The 21,272-nt window shown below is 47.3% G+C and overlaps 3 protein-coding genes across 4 annotated transcripts; 2 read left to right on the top strand and 1 right to left on the bottom strand.

The window, feature by feature from the left end:
• The first annotated feature begins 4,504 nt into the window (after positions 1–4,504).
• On the top strand, positions 4,505–10,695 carry GNRH2 (gonadotropin releasing hormone 2). 2 transcript variants are annotated; one of them, XM_027836466.1, is made up of 5 exons: positions 4,505–4,942; positions 5,695–5,717; positions 8,407–8,561; positions 8,920–8,979; positions 10,452–10,695. In XM_027836466.1, exons 2-5 carry the CDS (start codon positions 5,708–5,710, stop codon positions 10,482–10,484), a joined length of 258 nt encoding a protein of 85 aa, XP_027692267.1. In that variant the 5' UTR covers positions 4,505–4,942; positions 5,695–5,707; the 3' UTR covers positions 10,485–10,695. The 2 variants fall into 2 exon arrangements, with proteins under 2 accessions (XP_027692267.1, XP_027692268.1); XM_027836467.1 differs by lacking the exon at positions 5,695–5,717 and having other exon boundaries at positions 4,516–4,942.
• Positions 10,696–14,849: 4,154 nt separating this feature from the next.
• Positions 14,850–17,688, top strand: MRPS26 (mitochondrial ribosomal protein S26). Its single transcript, XM_027836408.1, has 4 exons — positions 14,850–15,100; positions 16,291–16,428; positions 16,609–16,732; positions 17,397–17,688. Exons 1-4 carry the CDS (start codon positions 14,877–14,879, stop codon positions 17,526–17,528), a joined length of 618 nt encoding a protein of 205 aa, XP_027692209.1. The 5' UTR covers positions 14,850–14,876; the 3' UTR covers positions 17,529–17,688.
• Positions 17,689–18,828: 1,140 nt separating this feature from the next.
• LOC114023699 (oxytocin-neurophysin 1-like) lies at positions 18,829–20,023 on the bottom strand. The gene is made up of 3 exons (XM_027836474.1): positions 19,865–20,023; positions 19,146–19,347; positions 18,829–18,919 (listed from the first exon to the last, which is right to left on the bottom strand). Exons 1-3 carry the CDS (start codon positions 20,021–20,023, stop codon positions 18,870–18,872), a joined length of 411 nt encoding a protein of 136 aa, XP_027692275.1. The 3' UTR covers positions 18,829–18,869.
• Positions 20,024–21,272: the final 1,249 nt, after the last annotated feature.

Here is a 21,272-nt window from a genome sequence, read left to right as displayed (position 1 = left end):
GGGCTTTGGGAGGGGTAGGGGAAGGAGCAGCCACTGCCTACCCAGAGTTATTAGATCAACGGATGAAGATTCTTTCCTAAGCTAGCAAATTAAGACAAACTCTTTTCCCATCTGGCTGCTTCCTCTCTGTCCACTGGGGAGCATTTTGTTTCCTAGAACATTGAAAAGCTAATTCCCCATCCCCTCCAGTTCTACAAACACAGTCTAGGCCATAGCTATTAACCTAGCAAACAGCTGCTTAACTCCCAATGGGAGAAGGGGAGACAGTCTCCATTTAACATTTAATGAATGTCTTGTTTTCAGGCAGAGCCAAAATAGGGATCTCCAGGGTTGTCCTGTTTCCATGGATTGCCTCTAAAAAGGGTTGATCTGTGATCTTTAATGTGACTCTGTCTGCTCAGAGTTCTAACCATTCCTTTTTCTTTGACCCTTCACCCCACCTCACACATCGGTAGAGAGAGATGGAGGAGTATAGGGATTCACTTGTCCTGTGTCTTCCATTTCCCCTATCCTCTGAACAGGACCCTCAGGAAAAGGAAACTTTGTCAGAGCTAAAAGCGTTCATCTAGTCCAACTCTCACTTAATAAACTAGGAAACTGAGGCCCAGAGAAGAAAAGGATTTGCCCTAACCCTGAGCCAGATTCTTCTGACCATCAGTTGTCACAGTTTCAGTCTTTTCTGCATTATCATCTATATCCCACTCCCTAACTGTGGATGGCTCTCCAAACTCAAGGCTGTATCATATCTCTTTTCTACCCACAATTCCCTTTTTAGTTCACTTCTCTTGGGATCACATGATAACTCAAGAAGCTAATTCAGCTGAATCAAAATGAGCAATGTCCCCAACAAGGAAGGGGACAGTCACAGAATCAGAGGTGGAAGGCACCTTGGAATGTATCTAATCCAGCCAGTGCCTGAATAAGATGCCCTTCTAAGATGTCCCTGGCAGGTGGTTATCCAGCCTCCACAGGAAGATTTCCTTTGAAGTAGAACTCATTATCTCTCTGTTCAGACTTGGTCTACATATCCGGCATTGACAGTACTCTTGAGCTCTTGGCCCAAACAGCTTCACTAGGTGTCCCTCAGGCATCTCTGACTTATTTCTTCAACATGGAAGTCGTTCTTTCTTTCTGAACCCATCTCTCCTCTAATCACCTGTATTTCTGTTGAGAACATCACTATCTTTGCAATCTCCCAGGTTCATATTCATGGCGTCATCTTCAACTTTTCACTCAACATCTCCATCTCTAATCAGTTGCCAAGTATTGCTGACCCTTTATCTAAAATGTTTTTCACTTCCATCCCCTTTTCTCCATTCACCCACCAACACAGTCCTCTTCATCTCTCCCTAGATTAGGGCAGTAGCCTCCTAATTGGTTTCTTTGCTTCAAGTCTCTCCAGTTCATCCTACACACAATTGCCAAAATCATATTCCTAAAGTATAGATCTTACCATACTGCTCCCCTACTCAAAAATCTGCACTGATTCTATTGCCTCCAAGATGAAATACAAACTCCTGAGTTTAGCATTTAAAGTTTAACTTCATCCTACCTTTCTGAACTTGTTTTATGTTATTCCCTTTCAACCTTTACAATCCAGCCAAACAGAATCATTTTCTATTCCCTCAACTCGCACCATCTTCTTCCTCCATGTCTTTGCCTGTACTGGAATTTCTGGAATTTCTGTTTATTAGAATCTTTTAGCATGTTTTAAGGCTCAACTCAAGTCTGCCTTCAGGACAGAGCCTTTCCTGATCCCCTAGTTTTAAGACTCACTCCTCACATTATCTTGTATTCACTTATGTGGTTACATGTATATCTCCCCATAGAATATAAGCTTTGTATTTCCAACATCTAGCCCATTGTGCCTTTAAATCAGGCCTATGATTTCCTGGTATAAGATACTCTCAGTGGGTAAAGCCCTTCCTTCAGTGCATATCAGTACCCCCTCTGCAATTTGTACTCTTAACCCTGAGTCGCATAGCTATTATGTGTCTGAGGCAGGACTATAACCCAGCTCTTCCTGACTCCAGGCTGGCTGTCTCTCAACTAAGCCTCACTGCTTCTCTACCTTTCATACAGTAGATAATAAATGCTCATTGAATTACATTGTTAACGATGCCACCATTTACCAATCTCTCGTGTTCAAACATTGGCATGAAGAACTGTGGGGAGAATGTGCGATAAGGATGAGAACACTGAATCTAAAGTCAGAGGACACCCAGGTTTAAATTCCCCCTTTGAGGCTTGTTAGTTCTATGGCCAACAGTTAGTCACCTGAAGTGACTCAGTTTCCTCATCTGTAAAATGAGGACAGTGTAGCACTTTCCTCCCAGAGTTGAAAGAACCAAATGAGATTTAAAAAAACAAACTTTGAAAACCAATTACCAAACCCACTCAGTCTCTCTTCAAAATCTACCATAATTTTCCCCTCCTCTCTATTAACTAATTGCTAATTAGTACCTTAGTACAAGTTCTCATCATCCCTTAGAGTATTGTCATAGCCTCCCAGCTGATCTCCCTGACTCATCCCTAATCCATCCTTCATCCAGCTTTCAAATACTCTGCCCAAAGCAGAGTAGATCAGCAGATCATCCCTACCCTGCTCATCAATCTTCTGTGGCTCTCCGTCAGCTCAAAGATAAATGGTGAGCTTCTTGTTTTAGCCACTGGAGCCTTCTCCAGGCGGGCTCTAACCTACAATTTGTTCTGTTCCCTTTCAAAAATTGCACGTCAACCAAATAGGACCTTTAGTTATTTCCTGATTTCATCCTGCCCTCTCCCGCCTGCCTGGGTGTATTCATGCACCTGCTACATATTGATGTCTCTCCCTACCTTCAAGGCTTAACGCCCCCATGAAGCCTTCCCTGATCCTCCCAGCTAAAAGGGACTTCTCCCCCCACAAATTTTCTTAGAGTGCTTTGGCTGGATTCCTCATTTGTTCCAATCACAATATACTTCACATCATACTTACGTCCTGTCCCCGAATATATTGTCAGCTCTTTGAGAAGGATTGTGTTGCATTTTTCTTTGTATCTTCCCTGGATTCCAACACTGAGCCCTACACATGTTAAATAAATATTTGTTGAATTGAATTGAAGTCTTGATGGCTTGGGGAATCTCCCTCTAGCCCCACGAACATACTGTAGGAACAGAGATAGAAGTCCTCTGCTTGTCCCAATGGGCCCTGGTCCTCTACCCTGAAAAGGAGAAACCAGGGGCTAACCCATCCCAGGGCCCCTAAACTCATAACCCTCCCCCAAATCCTAGCTCTCTCCAAGGGTGAGTGGAGAAGGGAATATTTGTAGAGGGGCTCTGGCTTTGGAATGAATTGCTTCACACTGATCTTCTGCCCGTTTCACAGATAGGAAAATACCTCCCAAGAGAAAAGGGCTGAAACTTACCCATGCTCGAAATTAAGATAGCTACCCACTGAGGAGCTATAAAGAAAGGGATGACCAAGCATGAATGAGTTGAATTAAATTAAATAAACATTTATTAAGCAACTGTTATGTGAGGAGCTCTATGCTTAGTCCTGGGAGAAATACACAGTTCAGTCATAAGAGTCTGCTGGCCTTGGAGTCAAGGGATCTAGGTTCAAGCCCCAGTGACAATATTGATTAGCTGTGTGACCTTGGGTAGGTCACCTCCAAATCACAGTTTCCTCATTTGTAAAATAAAGAATACTTAAAATGCCTACCTTATTGGGCTGTTAGGAGGAAAGCACTTTTTAATTAACGTACCATAGAAATGAGAAGTATATATCACTTATAACATTATATAATAATCTATAACTCTTTTTTCATGGAACCCATAGTCTAGTAAGGGAATAAAACATTAACATAGATTATAAGCAATAATACGGTAAATGGTAATTTATGGTAAATACATTCAAGTATTACAAAATAAAGTGTTATTTCATAGAAGAAGGTTTAGAGAAGAAGGGTCCTTACTGAGGAGACAAAATTCAAAGAATGTGTCCTATAGGAGGTGATATTTGACAGGAGAGATAGGACAGCAAGCAAAGAAGGGAAGGGAAGACATTCCATGCCTAGGAAACACGGTGGGTGGTAAGAGAGAAGGCAGGTTGTGTAAGGGGGAGAAGCATGTTCTGGAGGAGATTCTAAAAAGGGCAGTACTGTGAGATAAGACTGAAAAGTTTGGAGGGTGTGGAGTTGCCCATAGTCTGAATGCCAAGCCAAGGAATTTGAGCTTGGCTCTGTAGGTGAAAGGTAGTCACTAAAGACTTTTGAGCAAGAAATGATAGAACCACCCAAGAAAGATTGTTCTGAGAGTGTTTATGAAGGATGGTTTAGCAGAGTGGAAAGAGCAGATGCAGAAAGGCACACTGGGAGGCCACTTCAATAATCCAGACTGGTGGTGATTAAAAGTGGTAGCAGCTAGAGGAGGGAGGCATCAAACCCCAGGTTTCAAACATGGGAAACTGGATTTTCCCACTGACAATAGAAATCAAACCAGACAGAAAAACAGACATAGGGTTAGGTATACCTCCTTTCCCCTCTCTGGGCCTCAGTTTCCCCATCTGTACAATGACAGTACAGAGCACATATTAGGCACATTTGATGAGTTCTTTTCAGTGACTGATTCATAATGTTAGCCCAGATAGGGACCTTTCCAGCTCTGACAATTTGTGACTAAGTTATCTGACCCCCATGATCCATGGCTCATGTTCCCTACTTTATCACTCTCCCCATCCCTCTCCATAGGTGTATGTGTAAGGCCCTCCCCTCCCTAAAGTCTAGACCCAGACCAGATGGTCTGTCTGCCCTGCCCTCTCTTCAGCCCAGCAACTAGAGGGGGAAGGGAGAGGGAGAAGGGAAATTGGGGTGGAGCCAGTCCTGGATAAATACTCCCAGTGGCCAGTCTTGGAGTCTGAGTGTCTGCTGCATCACCAAAGCCAGGAGTCTGAGCCCACTCTCAGGTAAGTAAATCTGCTGCCTTCCTTTTCTTGCCCAGGTCCTTGGGTTCCTTGATTTTCCTATTCCTTCCTAAAGAGGGGAAGACTCAGCCCTGCCCCCACATCCTTAACTCTTCCCTCTTCTTTCAAAGTTTTGTTTCCCTCTATACCCTTCCCACTTACTCCAAGCTCTTTCTCTCCTTACCCCACAGGGCTTCTCCTGTTTCCTGTCCCTTCTCCCCTTGATCTAGAACTCCCCCTTCTTCCCTCTCCTCATCCAAGCTCTCCCCATGCCCCTTGTCCCAGACCTACCCCATCCTTTCTCCCTGATCCTCAAATGTCTCCTTTCCTTTGGGCTCCTCCAGTCCCCCTCTCCCCTTGCTCCAAAGCTTTCCTCCTCCCCTCTCATTCTCCCCTGGGGGAATGTCCCCAAACATCCTCCTGTTCTCTCCAGTGTTCCTGGTACTTGTCTCTTCTCTAGATTTCAATGCTTTGCCCCTTCTCTCCTTCACCAATTGGAGGAAAGTCGAATCTGAGGAATGGGGAAGCAGTTTCTCCAGAGATAGGAAGATGCAGAGAAATTAGCACTTTCTTGCCTCTTAATTGTACATTCCCCCTCCCTGCTACCTGTCCTGGAGAAATGGCTGAGCCACTGCTTTTTATCATGACTTACCCTGATATATCACTTTACATGCTATCTTCTGGGCTGGGGAACAAGGCTTTCTTTCTCACCATTCCTTTTTTATTATCACGTATATTTTTGAATTTTGCTTTAGGTGAAGATTTTCAATGACCTCAGGTACTTTGACCTTTCCCTCTTTTTATTTTACCTATTATTTAAATTAATCTCTTAGTTTGTCTAATCTAGGTTTGGGGATAATGTTATTTCTTACTATTACTTTGCACTTGTTGGCAATATATTGTCATGTGATGTGGAGATGAAGGTACTGTTGATGAAAATAATGTGAAGACATTATCTATAGCTGGTAAGATCTGTGTCTAATTTTTTTTTTTTTTTTGGTTAGGCAATGGGGTTAAGTGACAGTGCCCAGGGTCACACAGCTAGTAAGTGTTATGTGTCTGAGCCTGGATTTGAACTCAGGTCCTCCTGAATCCAGGGCCAGTGCTCTATCCACTGCTCCACCTAGCTGCCCCTTTCCCACCATTCCTGTTCCCTACTCCTGAGCCCCTCTCATGGGAAGTAAATAGTTTGACTGGTGGAAGGAACTCCCTGCCCTCCTGCTTCCAGAGCAAAAGACTTTGGGGTTGAGATCCTCAGCGTTAACATTCTCAGGTTTCAATTTCACTTTGTAAATTGAGAAGTCTCATCATGGAATACAGCAGTCAAAAATACTAATGCAATCTCAGACTGAATTGAAAGCTCTGGTGTACAGTATAGCTGTACTCTGCCCTTGTCTGGCCTCATCTGGTATGCACTGGGTTCAGTTCTAGGTTCTACTTTGAGGAAGACCACTGATAAACAAACCAGAGAACATTCAGAAAAGGGTGATGAGAATGGGGAAAGGATTGGAGGCCATGGCAAATAAAGCCTTGGGGAAGAGAAAACTTCGGGGAGAAATCATAACTTTCTTAATGTATTCAAAGAGCCGTTGTGTGGAATGATTAGATTTGTTAAGCTTGGCCCCTGAAGGCAGAACAAGTTAAGGGAACTTGGAAATCAATGCGGCAGTGGGAAGGGACATGACAAACGAAGGAAAGAAAAACTTCCTAAGAAATCAGAGCTCTTCCAAAGGAGAATGGGCTTCAATAGAGAAAGTTGATCATCCCTCCCTAGAGGTCAGTCAGGCAGTCAACAAGCATCTAGTAAACATTTACCAGATGGCAGGCACTGTACTAAGCCCTGGGGATCCAAAGGAAGGCAAAAAAATAAATAGTCCCTGCCCTCCAGAAACTTACATTCTAAAGGGGCGAACAGGTAAATAGCTGCACACATAGAAGATATATAGATATATATATATATATATATATATATATATATATAAAGAGAGAGAGTAATTGAAAAGGTAATCTCAGAGGGGAAGGGACTAGCAACTGGGGGAGTTGGGAAAGACCCCCTTCAGAAGATGAGATTAGAACTGACTTTTGAAGGAAGAGGACGGGGGAGGATAACGCATTGCAGCGATCAGAGCAGCCGGTGCAAAGGGAAAAGGCGGGTTGTGTTCAAGGACCAGCCCGGAGGCTAGCATCGCTGGAGCATAGACTGCTGGAGGGGAGTAAAGTGTAAGAAGACTGAAAAGGTTTTTATTTTTTTGATGTATTAGTCAGTTATGCTAGCTTTTCCTTCTTTTTCATCTTTCGTCTTTAAAAAATACTATTTGTTTTATGGGATGACTCCCTGGGCTGGGGAAGAAAGGGCAAAGAGTACTTGGGAAAATTATGGTGATGTAAAAAAAAATGTATCAATAAAAACTTTTTTGAAAGAAGACTGGAAAGGTAGGAGGAGCCATGCTATGAAGAGCCTTAAATGCCAAACAGAGGATTTTATATTTGATCCAGGAATTAATAGGAAGCCCCTGGAGCTCATTGAGCCAGAGCAGACGTGGTCAAACCTGTGCTTTAGGAAAAAATCACTTTGGCTACTGATGTACTGATGAAAGGATGGATTGGAGACTTGGGCAGGAAGACCAACCAGAAAGCTAATTCAGTTTCCCTTCACTTACTCTCAGATCCTTCACTCTTCAATGAAGCCAGTACCTTCCTCCAACTTCCCTTCTAAAAGCAAGACAAGCTTACCCCCTTCACCCCTGGAAGGGATTTTGTAAGACCACTTACCTAGAGCTGGAAGGGACCTGCCAAGCTGTCCATTTAAGGGCTGAGGAAGCTGAGGATAGGAGGGAGATGAAGTAGTAATGAAAAAAATAGCTAACACTTAACACAGTGCCTCCAATGTGCCAGGACTGGGCTAAGTGCTTCACAATTATGTCATCTGATCCTCACAACCCTGGGAGGGAGGTGCTGTTATCATCTTCATTTTACAGATGAGGAAACTAAGACAAAGGTTAAGTGACTAGCCCTTGGTCACACAACTAGTAACTATCTGAGGTGGGATTTGAACCCATGTCTTCCTGACTTCACAGCCTGGTTCTATCCACTACTCTGTACTGTCTCTAGTTCTTTAGGTTCCCCCAAGAAGTGGAGAAGGAAAATGACCTCTGGGACAGTAAGCAGAATTTAGAGTGAGGGGAGATAACAAAGTGGGGTCTAAGCTGGCTTCCCTGGGGATGGAAGGCTGACTAGAAGAAAGGGACATGCAAGAGCCCCTGTAGAAGGGTTATATTATTATAGTACTTCAAGGTTTGCAAATTGCTTTTGCCACAAAACTTGTCACATAGAAAATGAAGTATATCATGGTCCCCAACAACAACACATCAGCAAGAGCTCGACCCCAGGTTCATTCAGTGCCAGGTTCTACAGTCTGCTGAAGCAGGTCTGGTGATTCTCTTCTGCCCCTCTGTTCCATCCTCCAGGCCACCTGGATAACCTCTCTGACATGTCTTGTCTACGGCCCCTCCTGCTCTTAGCACTGCTGGTTCTTTGGACCCAGATTTCTTATGCTCAACACTGGTCCCATGGCTGGTATCCTGGGGGGAAGAGGGCCTTAGATGAGATCCCAGGCCTAGAGGTAAGTGAAATGTATGTCCTTCCCTCCTTCCTCATTCTCCCTGCTTCATTATCTCTGCCTCCTCTGCCATGCAGCTCTCCAGGGTGCACAGAGCCACTCTTTACAAGTAGAGGGTCTAATGCTGGAGATGATGTTCAAAGGCCAGACACCTTGACCCAAACCTCATCCATGGGAGCTTGGGCCCCTGAACCACCTTCATCCTCCTGGGGAGGCCAGAACCATGGATATGGGCAGCCCTTCTCCTGCCCCTTCTAGCTCTAAAGTTTTGGAGGGGACCTAGGATCATCATTTCTCTCCCCCTTAACAAGAAACAAGGAGAAAAGGCCTCATTCATCTCTGCTTTCCATTCTCTGCTCAGGCCTCTGAAGAAGGGAAGCTGTGGGATGGTGGTGAGAGGTCCCTGCTAAAGACACTGCTGGTGAGAGCAAGCCTGAGTCCTCCCCGCCCTACCCTGACCACCCCTGCTTTACCCTGGGCCCTTGGAGAAAAAGGGAATAGATTCCTTCTGCCCTTCTCCTACTGTCTTATCCATTCCTTACCTAGCCCCATCCCTCTTAACCTCTTTTTTTCTAAGTGATTAAATGGATTCTCCCCTGCCCAGATGAGAGAAAGAGATCTCAGGCCAGCCAAGGAGGATTTGGATTCAGTTGTCACCTGTGTGACTTTGGGCAACTTGTTTGACTTCTCTGGACCTCGGTTTCCTCATCTGTAAAAATAGGGAGGTTGGGCTCTCTAAAACATGTCATCTCATTTGATCCTCTGGACACTCCTGTGAGGCAGATGCTATTTTTTAAATTAAATTTAATTAATTTATTTTTGTTACATTTTAAGTCTCCACCTTGAACTAGAGAAGGCCACTATTTGACATATATGTATATATGTGCATGTAGCATACACACATGCATATATACATGTATATATACACATGTATATACACATGCATATATAGTGCATATATACATGTGTGTGTACATATATATATATATATAAAACCATACCATGTGTACTTCTATTTTTTAGTTCTTTTCTTTTAGTCCTATTTTTTAGTTCTTTCTCTAGAGGTGAATAGCATCTTCTTTCATAGGTCCTTTGTAGTTAATTTGAGTACTTATAATACTCAGAATAACTTAGTTGTTCACATTTGTTTTTTGAACAGTATCGATGCTACTGTGTACAATGTTCTCTAGATTCTGCTCATTTCACTCTTTATTATTTCATACAAGTCTACCAGGTTTTTCTAAAATCAACTTCCTCATCATTTCTTATAGTACACTAGTATTCCATCACATTCATGTACCACGACTCATTTAGTCATTCCCCAATTGATGGGTATCCCCTCAATTTCCAATTCTTAGCTAACCACAAAAAGAACTGCTATAAATATTTTAGAACATGTAGTTTCTTTTCCTTTTTTCCTTTGGGTGCTTTTGTTATTCCCATTTTACAGATAAGGAAACTTCGGCTGAGAGTGGTTAAATTACTTACTCAGGGTCACATTTGTAGAACGAATTTGCTCCCCTAGAACGTCTATACCCATGACATCCCCTAAAGGTTATTATTTTACGTGTGAAAGTACTTTGAAAACAGTAAAGCCCTTTGCACATTGTAAAACACCGCAAGAACCAAAACCAGCTTCATTTTTGCCACCATATTTTCATTAGTCGAGTGACCTTCTGAGTAAGGAGACTCCCTCCACCCACGGCAGATCTTTACCCACCCTTCTGCAATGGAGGTCCTTAGAGGAAGCTTGCGGCAGCGGAAGGGTGTGGCATGTTCAGAGGTGTCAGATACAGCGCTTGACCCCAGCCCACTTCTGAGGCTAGTTCTCTACCCACACGATGCACCAACACCCTGCTTTCATTAATATCCTGTTCCCTCCCTTTTCTGCAGGCTGACGTTCTGGCCCAGCAACAGCAGAAGTGACCCGGGCCCAACACCCTTCCCCCAGGGTGTCAGCAGACACCTCGTCCTTGGCTTCTGGGGGTTCTCAACAGCCTTTCCTTGTTTGTTATCCATGTCTGCCCTCTCTCCCTCTAAACCCCTGGAAGACAGGTGGTTTACCAGGTCAAATTTTGTAGACCCAGGGCGTTGCTCGAAGTAGGTAATTAATAAATGTGTTCTGTTATCCATATTCTATACTGTTTCTCTGTTAAGCTGACTGTCACATCTACTTGTCCAGCCCCAAACCTTGCATTTCTTCACTCTCCCATTTCCAGTTGCCTTTTAGAGATTTCATACTGGATGTCCTCTAGATGTGTTAAATTCAACATGTCCAGAATTGAATTCATCATCTTTCTCCAAAAACTCTTCTTTTTCCCTGACTTCCCTATTATTATTGAGAGTGCCACCACTGTCCCAGTCCCTCAGGCTTAAAACTTAGCTGTCACCCTCAGCTTCTCACTCTCTCACCCCCAGGCTCTGCCACACCTCCCTGGATCCAATCAGTGGTCGGGTCCTGTCATTTCCACCTTCACAATATTTCTCATATAAGCCCCCTTTCTCTCCTCTGACACTGCCATCATCCTGATACAGGCCCTCATCTCCTCATGCCTGCACTATTACCACAGCCTGGTCTTCCTGCCACAAGACTTTCCCCACTCCGCTTAACTCCCAAAGTGATTTTCCTAAAGCAGAGGTCTGACCGTGTCACCTCCCTACCCACTCCAGCAGTTCTCTATCACCTCCAGGATCAAACAGCAAATTTTCTGATTGGCTCTTAAAGCCCTTCCCAAATGGGTGCTTCCTACTTTCTAGTCTTTCTATGCCTACATCCTGCGGTGTAATCTGCCATCTAGTGACACTGGCTTCCTTGCTCTTCCTCCATCTCCCAGCCCCAAGCATTTTCTCTCGCTGTCTGCCCTGCCCATCACTCTCTCCCTCCTCGTCTCTACCTCCTGACTTCCTTCGAGTCCCAGCTAAAACCCTACATTCTATAGAAAACTTTTCCCAAACCCACTTAATGCAATTATTTGCATAATCTGTGATTATTTCCAATTTATCCTGTCTTTATTTTATTCGTACCTTATTGTTTGCATTCTGTCTCCTCCATTAGACTGAGGGTTCTTTGAGAGCAGGGACTATTATTTGCCTTTCTTTGGATTCCCCAATGCTTAGGCCAGTACACAAGCCACAAAGCAGATACTTGATAAATGCTAATTGACTGACTAATTAAATTGATTGAGAGGTTCCTCCTCCTCCATCCCCTCCATTCTTGCTCTGTCCTGGTGAAGAGGCCTCCTCTCCTCTCCTCACCATGCTAGCTTTCACCAGGCAGCCAATCACTGTAGATGGGGTGACTCATACACAGGTAGGCATGGCTCAGCAGCCCCCTCAGATGATTGCTATGGAGCTTTTCCTTACATTGAAATAAAATCTGCTTCTCTGTAGCTTCCACCTATTGTTCCCAATTAAGTTATGTCATTGCTGCCTCTGTGGCATCTGGTGCTCCCTGGACTCCATGCTTCTGGGTCATAGTCTTGTAAATTAGAGCTGGAAGGGCCCTTAGCAGCCAACCCCTTCATTTTGCAGATGAAGAAACTGAGGCCCATACAAGTTAAATGACTTGCCCAAGGCCACAAAGGCAGGATTTGAATCCAGGTCTCCTGCCTCCAGAGCCAGTGCTCTTTCCATTGTCCCACTCAACCTAAGTGGATTCACCTGCTGACTGGCTGGGAGCAATGACTGCTGGAGTCAGGCTGATTTTGAGACATCTAGGGGCAGTAGTTAGAGGGTCCCCTTCAAAGATCACTACAAGGTGAGGAATTGTGATTGCTACCCAATACCCAGGCAGTTGTGAGGAAGACATGTTTTGTAGTGTGTGTGTGTGTGTGTGTGTGTGTGTGTGTGTGTGTGTGTGTGTGGAATTAATTGCTACAAGGAGTGGCCCAGAGGGACACAATTAAACAAGCTCCAGCCAAGGCTATTGGCACTCTCCATGGTCTTTAAGGACTTCCAGGCCCTTGGCTGAGCAAAGAAAAACAGCCTTCACAGAACCTGAGATTTGGAAGGGACCTCAACAAGTTCAGTCCAACCCATACACCAATCCTCAAAGGCTGTCCTTCAACAACATCCCACAAGACTCCTCAGTGAATGCAACAGGAATATCTTCATTCAAAGAATCTTTAGACTGTCAGTATCAAGGGAAGCTTACAACAGGGAGCTATATGCTTGATATAAGTATTGCACATTGTCATGGAGAATGTCTTGTGCTGAAAGGAGAGTGTCTATCAGTGGTAAGGTCTTGCAGATTCTCCTGCTTGTGGCTGGCATTTCATTGATTGTATCAAGCTGCAGAAAACTCCAGAGCCATCTCAGTGAGATCTGTAAACACTAAGAAGAGATGGGCGTAACAGTCTACACTGGAAAAACCGAGGAATTAAGCATGCCTGGACTTCAGTGTCCAGCTGCATAGGGCAGTCCAGCATAAATACTTATATCTTGGACAGGCAATAAACTAGGCCCAGAATGGGAGAAAGACAATTAACAAGGTTGTATTTGAGAAACTGGGCAGCATTTTCAGTGACCCCAAGATGTTCCCTGACACAAAGCTCCCTTTTTTCAAACACTAATATTCTTCTGATGACATGATATAGCTGCAAATAAAGAAACAACACAATCCTCAGAAAATCAAAATTACCCATGACCCAAAGTGCAATGGAGAGATGAATGGTGACCATAAAGAGATTGTGACATATTGCCAACAATGACTTGTGTACAAAATGCTGTGCAGGAAATGTATGATCAGGAAGAGTGCAGCTAGAGAAAGGAACAACAGCTGAAAAGCTAAGACCTGAAGCAGGGGTTTGTAACCCTTTTTTTGTCATGGGCCCCTTTTGGTAGTCTGGTGAAGCCTATGGACCCCTTTCTCAGAATAATGTTTTTAAATGCTAAGACAGAATACATAGAATTCTAAGGAAAACTCATTGCTTCCTTTCTCTGCCATCCCATTAATTCTCCAATGCTCCACTGGAAGCCTACTGTTTTGGGGTTTTTTGGACACTCCTTCTGTACAAATGAGCACAGAGCTGGCAGCTTTTCTCTTCCCACCATGATTAGCTACATTGTGAGTTTAGCACAGTGCCTGGCACACAGGAGATGCTTACTAAGTGTTTACTCTAGCTAACGAGGGCATACGGGTCTTAGAGAGGCCTAATCCAATTTCTTCACTCTATGGATGAGGAAACTGAAGGCCAGAAAGGTTAAGTGTTTGGCCCAGGGTATTACAGGTAGTTAAACGGCTGATCTGTGATTTGAGCCCGGGACCCAGGACTGGCCCACCAGGGCTGTCCCATGGCACCAGATGGTTCCAGGAGCTACTACTGCCTCTGCCTTTCTCTCTGTTGTCACTGTCAATCAGTCAACATTAAGCATTTATTCTGTGCCAGGCATTGTGCTAAGATAGGCAGGGGGAAACAAAGGATGGATAAAAACAACCCCTTTGCTCCAGAAGCTCACATCCTAATGGGGGAGACAACGTGTAGCTACGTGGACACGAGGTGTGAAGGGTGTCCCAAAAGTCTTCGTGCGGTTTTAAGCCATTATACTTTACATCTCAATTTCGGGACAACCTGCATACAGTCTGAATGGGAAGTAATCTTACAGGGAAGGGGGGTTGGGAAAAGCTTCCTACAGAAGGTGGAATTTTAGCTGAGACTTGAAGGAAGCCGGGAGGTAGAGATGAGGATGGAGGTCGTTCCAGGCATGGGAGACGGTCAGTGAAAATGCCTGGAGTCGGGAGATCGGGTGTCTTGTTCTAGGAACTCCAAGGAGGCCGGTGTCGCTGGATCGCAGAACGCGCGGCAGGGTGTAAGGGGTAATGAGACTGGAAGGGATGGAGGACTAGGATATAAAGGACTTTGTAGAGGATTTTATATTTGATCCCGGAAGTGATAGGGAGCCACAGAGGTGATTGAGTCCGGGACTTGACATAGTCAGACCTGCCCTTTACCAAGCCTGGGAACATGCACACGTTGTCCCCTACCGAGGTTACTGGGAGGCTATTGGCCCCGGTCCAAAGTTAAAAGGGGGCGGGCCGGGGCGGGATTTGAAGGTATAAGGCGATTGGCTAGAGGAGGTGGAGCCTTTAGACGGACAGGGCAATGATTGGCGAGGCACACAGGAAGGTAATATGGGAGGGCTGAAAGGCACATCAAGGGTGATGATTGGTGAATGGAGACAGGGTGCTGATTGGCGGAAGTTAAGGCACTAGAGAGTGAAGAATGCGGTGATTGGTTGGCGGGAGAAGTCTCGAGCATGCGCTGAGCCACGAGATAATGTTAGAGACTCGCTGTCCCAGAATACCTCGCGATTACGGCCATGCTCGGCACTTTAGGGCGTTTGGGCCCCTCGGTCAGGCCTCCGGTTCCTTCTCCTTCTTTACCGCTATTGCTGCCGCCCGCACGGGGCCGTAAGAGCCGCCATGACCCGCCTGCCAAGTCCAAGATCGGGCGCTTGCGAACCCCGACCCCCGTAGACCCCGCCGAGATGTACGTGCTAATGGAGCGTTATAAGAGTTATAAACAGACCGTGCGAGCACTCAGGTATGGAGGGGCCGCGCATGATCTTGGGAGGGGAGGAGCCTGCAGCTGGGGGCGGGGCCACGGATGAGTCATGGAGGGGAGGAGCCGCGGCTGGGGGCGGGGCCACGTGTGAGTCATAGCGGGGAGGAGCCTGAAGCTGGGGGCGGGGCCGAGGCTTCCCAGCCCTACCCTAGGAGAAGAAAGGGGCCAGGCTTTGGACATGGGTATTGAGAGTAACTCAATTCCCCAAACTTTCACCAAGCTTCTTACTGGGAAGATATTTTGCTGAGTACATGGGATACAAAGATAGGAGCTTATAATAATAATATTCATAATCATAACAGCAATCCGCATATATATATCCCTTTTAAGGTTTACGTGAAATCATATGGTGCTCTCCACAGGCCTTTGAGATAGGTAGGTGCTGTTGTACCCATTTTATAGATGAGGAAACAGGCTGAGAGGGGTGCGTATCTTTCCCTGTTAGAATGTGAATTCCTTGAGAGCAGAAACTAATTTTATTTTTCTCTCTGTATCCCCAGCACTTAAGCATAGGGCTTGGCACATAGTAAGCATTTAATAAATGCTTTTTCATCCATTTATTCATTTAAGTGACTTGCTCAAGATCACATAACTGATAAGTGTGTGAGATAAGATGAAAATCTAGGTCTTCCCAACCCCCAAATCTAGCACCATCATGCTAGCACAGAGGAGAGCGAGGGAAAGTAGGCTTCATGGGCAAGATGGCACCTGAATTTTAAGAAATAGAGATAGAACAGGGAGACCATTCTTGGTGGTTCGGGGGGGACAGTTAAAGGGTCAGGAGAGGAGGTCAGGACTTGAAAGAGGATGGAGAGTCAACAAGTTTGTTTGGAGCAGAGGGTGCAGAGGCTGCTGAAAACTTGTATGAAGATATTAGAAAACAGGAAGTCTTGTATGGTGGAGGCAAGAGGTCTCCTCAGCAGACACACTTAAACAGAAGTATCCAGATTAAAACATCCTTGGGGAATATTTAATAAAATAAGTAAAAATGCAGTAGAACACAGATAATGTTAAAATATGGTTTTCTAAATATGTGGCTTGCAAGGATTCTTCTGTGTGGTTTAGCGGCCCTGTTTCTATTTGAGTTTGATATCACTGCTCAGGAGGCCCAGGGAAGAAAGGGGATGGTCCCTGGATTTGACTTTTGATGCCAAATTTCTGAATCCTAGACTTGAGTTCATGGAAGAGGTTTGGAGAAAAGCAAATGACAAGAAGTTTGGGGGCCTGAAAGCTGTACAGGATTCTGAGGAACACAAGCAGCTCATGGCCTGGAACCAAGCAGAGAACGCTCGGCTTCAGGCGCTGAGGTGAGGAGCGTGTTCTGCCCCTTCTGTAGGTGACCCAGGGTCCCCCTTGGATGGCACGAGGGTGGAGGGGCTCAGATCTTAAAGACAAGGGAACCCCTGGCCTGGTGTGTCTTGACATGTCAGGAAACAGGAGGCCCTGTTTGGGGGGAGCCTCGTGCTCTTCTGGACCTCTCACCGTAGGATCTCAAGGTTTCAGCGGCAGGAGCAGGAGCAGGCCCGGCTCCGGGAGCTGGAGGAGATGCAGGAGGCACAGGAAATGGAAGCTTTCGTCCAAGAGAAGGAGAAAGAAGTGCTTCAGTTGCAGGTGGGCTGGAGCTTGGGATGTGGGCCCTTTCCAGGGGGAAGAAGGCACTACTGCCTGTAGGTTGGTGCTAGCAGTTTCCTGGAGGAATCTCTTCTGATTGCCCCAGGGCTTTCAGGCCAGTGCCACACAGAGGCTTGGAGCTCTGCAGCTCCCTGGCTGAGGAGATGGCATTTTTCTGCCCATTTCAGGGGTTTCTAGCTTTATTGCCCCTCCTTCCAAGGAGGGCCCTCAAGTGTGCTGTGAGACGGACCCAGGTGTCATGGCCCAAAGGTCTGACTCTTCAGTGTTGATGTCTGAGGCTGTTTAGCTGAAGGAAGGAAGACTGAGGAGGGAAGGGATGGCTGCCCTCCAGGGGTTATTAGGAAGAAGAGACATCAGACCCATTCTGCTTGGCCCCAGAGAATGGGAGCGATGAGAGGGACTGGAAATCATTGGACATTTCGAAGAGCATTCCAGGAGTCAGAGGCATCCAGTGGAACTAGCTGCCCTACTAAGTAGTGAGCTCCCCATCACTAGAGGTATCCAGCTGAGGACTGGAAGGCCCCCAGTAAGGGAAATTGTGCCCAGGATTCCTACTGGGGGAAGGCTGGGCATAGCCCCTCCCCTCTGGGCTCAGTTCTCCTCTGGGATTCTAACCCTCTGATTTCCAATTTGTCCCCAACAGGAAGATGTGAAAACATTCATTACTCAGGATAATTTAGAGGAGAAGATTGAAGCCGCCCTTGACAATCCCCGAAACTACAATTGGGCCCTTACCAAGGAGGGCCACGTGATTCGACCGCCCGGCGGGACATAGGGCTGCCAGGAGTAGCTGCTGCCAGGCCCTGGGGAGCTGGAGCTCTTATCTGTTTTCTCCACCCCACCACCCATACCAGGCTTTCTCTGGCCTCCTTGCTCCTTACTGATAATTAAGGAATAAGCAGGTACAGAATAAAGGGATGATGCCTCTTTTGTAAGCCTCCTGAGCGTTTCGTTTCTAAGCTATTCAGGGCTAGGGGGCAAGGGCCCCAAGCCTTTCTGCTGACCGCACATCTCCCTCACTCTCCTTAGCATAGATCCCTGTCTTCAGTGCCAGGATTAATCACGGATCTATAGACCATCAGATCTAACCCCTTCCCTGTACAGATAGGGAGTTCAAAAAGGGTGTGAGACTCAGCCAGATTAATGGCAGAGGTGGGCACAGGCAGCCCCTGTCTTTTGGAGATTGGCCGGACTCCCAGCTCCTTAACTGACGAAACCTCCCTTGCCTCTGACTCTGCCATGTCATTGGCTATTTAGAGCAGGGAAAGACCAGGCTCTAGGCTTTAGAGCAGGGAAAGTGTCCACAAGGGGGTGCAGCTGACCCTGGCCTGGAAGGAGTGGGAGTGGACGGTGGGAGCAGAGAATCAATTTCCCAGCTGCTCTCAGGAAGAGGAGGGATCCCACGAGTCTACCAATGTCTGCTGCACCCCATAATCAGTCACTCAGCAGGATCCCTCGGTAGCCAGGACACCGATGAGTGTGAAATTAGAGCTAGAGAATTGCAAGCTAGTGGGCAACACCTGCTTCCAGTGAGGATTTGCCGTGACCTCGGGAACCTTGAGAGTTTGAAGGGAGGGCAGACAGCTTCATAGCTTCCTCAGGATTGGCTGTGGTCTCTGAGCAGGGAGCCCCTTCTTCCACTTCAACATGTGGGTAACAGCCTTAGAAAAGGGAAGTAGTTACTCCACATCCCCTGCCACCTTATTTAAAGCAAAGATGGGGTGAGAGCAGGGGTTCCCTACCTGGGAATTCAAAGCTCTTCCTGATACACAGACCACATAGAGTAGCCTCCTATCTCTCAAACTCTGGGACTCCATCATCTGTCTTTCCCTTGCCAGCTAATCTATACAGACTGTAAAAAGTAAATGGACAAGGGGCAGCTAGGTGGTGCAGTGGGTAGAGCACCGGCCCTGAAGTCAGGACCTGAGTTCAAATCGAACCTCAGACCAAACACTTGACACTAGCTGTGTGACCCTGAGCAAGTCACTTAACCCCAATTGCCTAAAAATTTAAAAAAAAAAGTAAATGGACAGCAACTAATGTCACAGAGATTCAGCTTTATTGAAGGGGAAGGGCTGGGAAATGAGCTGCTCCGTCTGGCTGGATCTGTCCAGGTCTAGGAGAATGTGGGTTCTTGGTCACAGACAGGGTCTAGTCCACAGCCATCTACAAGAGAAAGGAAAGGTTATTTCAGTCAGGTGGAAGCAGTCTTGGACTCTGTCTTCTCCAGCCCCTAACCCTGGAGAGAAAAGGGAAGCCGCCAAAGGTCAGAGCAGGAGAGGGAAGAAGTCGGGAAAGGAAAGGGGTTTTGGGGGAGGGAAGCTGTCACAACGCCCTGGAGGCTGCACTACTGACACAGGTAGGGGGGACCCAGGAGTGCCCAGCCTCTCACCGCTGCTGCAGCAGATCCCGCTGGCAGCACAGCGCCCTCCACTCCCGCAGGGTTTCTGGCCAGACTGGCACGGGGAGGGCAGGTAGCTCTCTTCCTGGCACCTCAGGCTCTCGGCCGTGCCCATGTAGCAGCCTAGCTCTTCCCCGCAGCAGATGCTGGGTCCGAAGCAGCGCCCTTTGCTTCCTGGACCACAGGGGAGGCACTGAAAGGTGGGGAGAATGACAAGGGTCAGGACTCTGGACAGCGCAGGGTGGATCTCAAGCGGATCAAGCAGACAGCGTCTGAGTCCCATCTCCGACCCCTTAGTTTGGAAGCTGAGCAAACTGGAACCCAGAGGGTGGAAGGGATTCACGCAGTTCATGCAGGGAGGCCGAAGTAGAGCGCCCACAAGAAGCAAGGGCCACGCCCAAGCCCGGGGTTTTCTTCTGCCCTGCCCTGCCCTGCCCTGCCCTACTTTGAGAAGTTGAGCCTGGATAGGGGAACCCGACACCTGTGCGGGGAAAGGGGACTAGGACAGAACTGAGGATCGGAGCAGCCGAGGGAACAGCACGACAAGGACTCAGGCATTAAGGCATCCAGGGCAGCCTTGAGACCCGCGGGTCCTGGAGGTTTGTTTGGAGGTGGCCTGTGGCCCGTTGCATGCCCCAAAGCCGCCTAAGGGGGTGCCCGGGGCCGGGAGAGGGGCCTCCTGTCGGGGTCCCACCCGGGCGGAGCCTCACCTTGCGCACGTCCATGTCCAGAGTCGAGCGCTTGCCGCCGATGGGGCAGTTCTGGATGTAGCAGGCAGAGGCCAGAGCCAAGAGAGCGAGGAGATAGCAGCAGGCGAGACCGGGACGGGGCCGAGGGGCGAGGCCAGGGAGGGAGCCGGGGCTGCCCATGGTGAAGCTGACTGTCTCAGAGGCTGGATTGGTTAGGCTGAGGCCCGGGTGCCCGAGGCTGATCTTCCTTCCCGGGGCTCTGAGCTCCCTGCCCTGCGCTGGGTTTATTTATGCCCCGGAGCCAGAGGCCTAAGGTGGCAGCCGCTTGGAAGCTCACGCCCGGTCAGCGGGAAGTGAGTGCCACCAGTGCCGCCTCATTTAGCCGGGTCGGGCTGGGGCACGGGGTCGGGTTGTCTGGTCAGGGCCGAGCTCGGGGCCAGAACTGGGGCTCTGCCCTCATTAGGCTGCGGCTGTACTTAGTGTCAGACAACAGCCCTAAATGCTGCCCTAAATGAACTTCCAATTAACTCGGCTGTAAGCTCTGAGCCTGCAGGCCAGCAGCCCTTTTTACTCCCCCACTTCCACACTTCCCTCCAAAAGTCCCCCTTCTTCTCTTGGTCTTTTTCCAGATCGAGAGGAGCTGGTCCCAGGGCCACTTCTTGGATGAAAGGCCTGCCTGTCTTTCTCAGAGCAAGAGACAGCCTGCTCCATCTGTCTCCTCCTAGGAAAGCAGAAGCCAAAGTCCAGAGAGGGAAGGTGCTCCCAGACAGTGGACTCCAGAGACCCAGTCCTTAGCTCCCTCCCCTTTATCAAAGACTGCCTTCCTCAGGAGATGGGGTGTCCAGGGATTGGGAAATTAAGGTCCAGGGGAATTGTGGGCTTGGGCCAGGACTCAGGCCTGACACCAAGAGAAGCACAGACTGAGGGAAGAGTAGGAAAGCTAGACTCAAGTCAGGAAAGGGACAGACCCCAGGAGAAGGGTCTGCCAAGGATCTGGATCTTGAGTTCTAGCTGGACCTAGGTCTCTCCTATTGAGGAAAGAATTGATTCTCAGCTATCTCTGAGCCTACTGGGAAGAAGAACTGTGGGAAAGAACTGTCTTTCTCAGTGCCTAGTACATAGTAGATACATAAAGGTGGTAGAGTGAATAAATGAAAAACTGTGAAAGCTAACAGGGTTTATAGCTGCATTGATACAGGCGGAGCATCCAAAAGAGAAGGGCCCATGGCCATCCTGTCTTCTCCACCACATCTAGGGTGCTTGGAGGGCAAACCTGCAGAGCTAGGATCCTTGAAGGACCTCAGCTTATTTACTGGCTTAAGGAAAAGAGGTTTGGGGAGGAGGTGGGGGAGGAGATCTTCACTGCCTATAAGTAAATAATGGGCTATCTTGGAAAAGAAGGATTCGTTTTGTTCTGCTTGGCCCCAGA

The sequence above is a fragment of the Vombatus ursinus genome, unplaced genomic scaffold, assembly GCF_900497805.2.
Source record: "Vombatus ursinus unplaced genomic scaffold, bare-nosed wombat genome assembly UNPS02014818.1, whole genome shotgun sequence".
Classification (NCBI taxonomy): Eukaryota; Metazoa; Chordata; class Mammalia; order Diprotodontia; family Vombatidae; genus Vombatus; species Vombatus ursinus.
The sequence above is the reverse complement of the archived record's forward strand: the minus strand, read 5'-3'. Positions and strand labels throughout refer to the sequence as shown.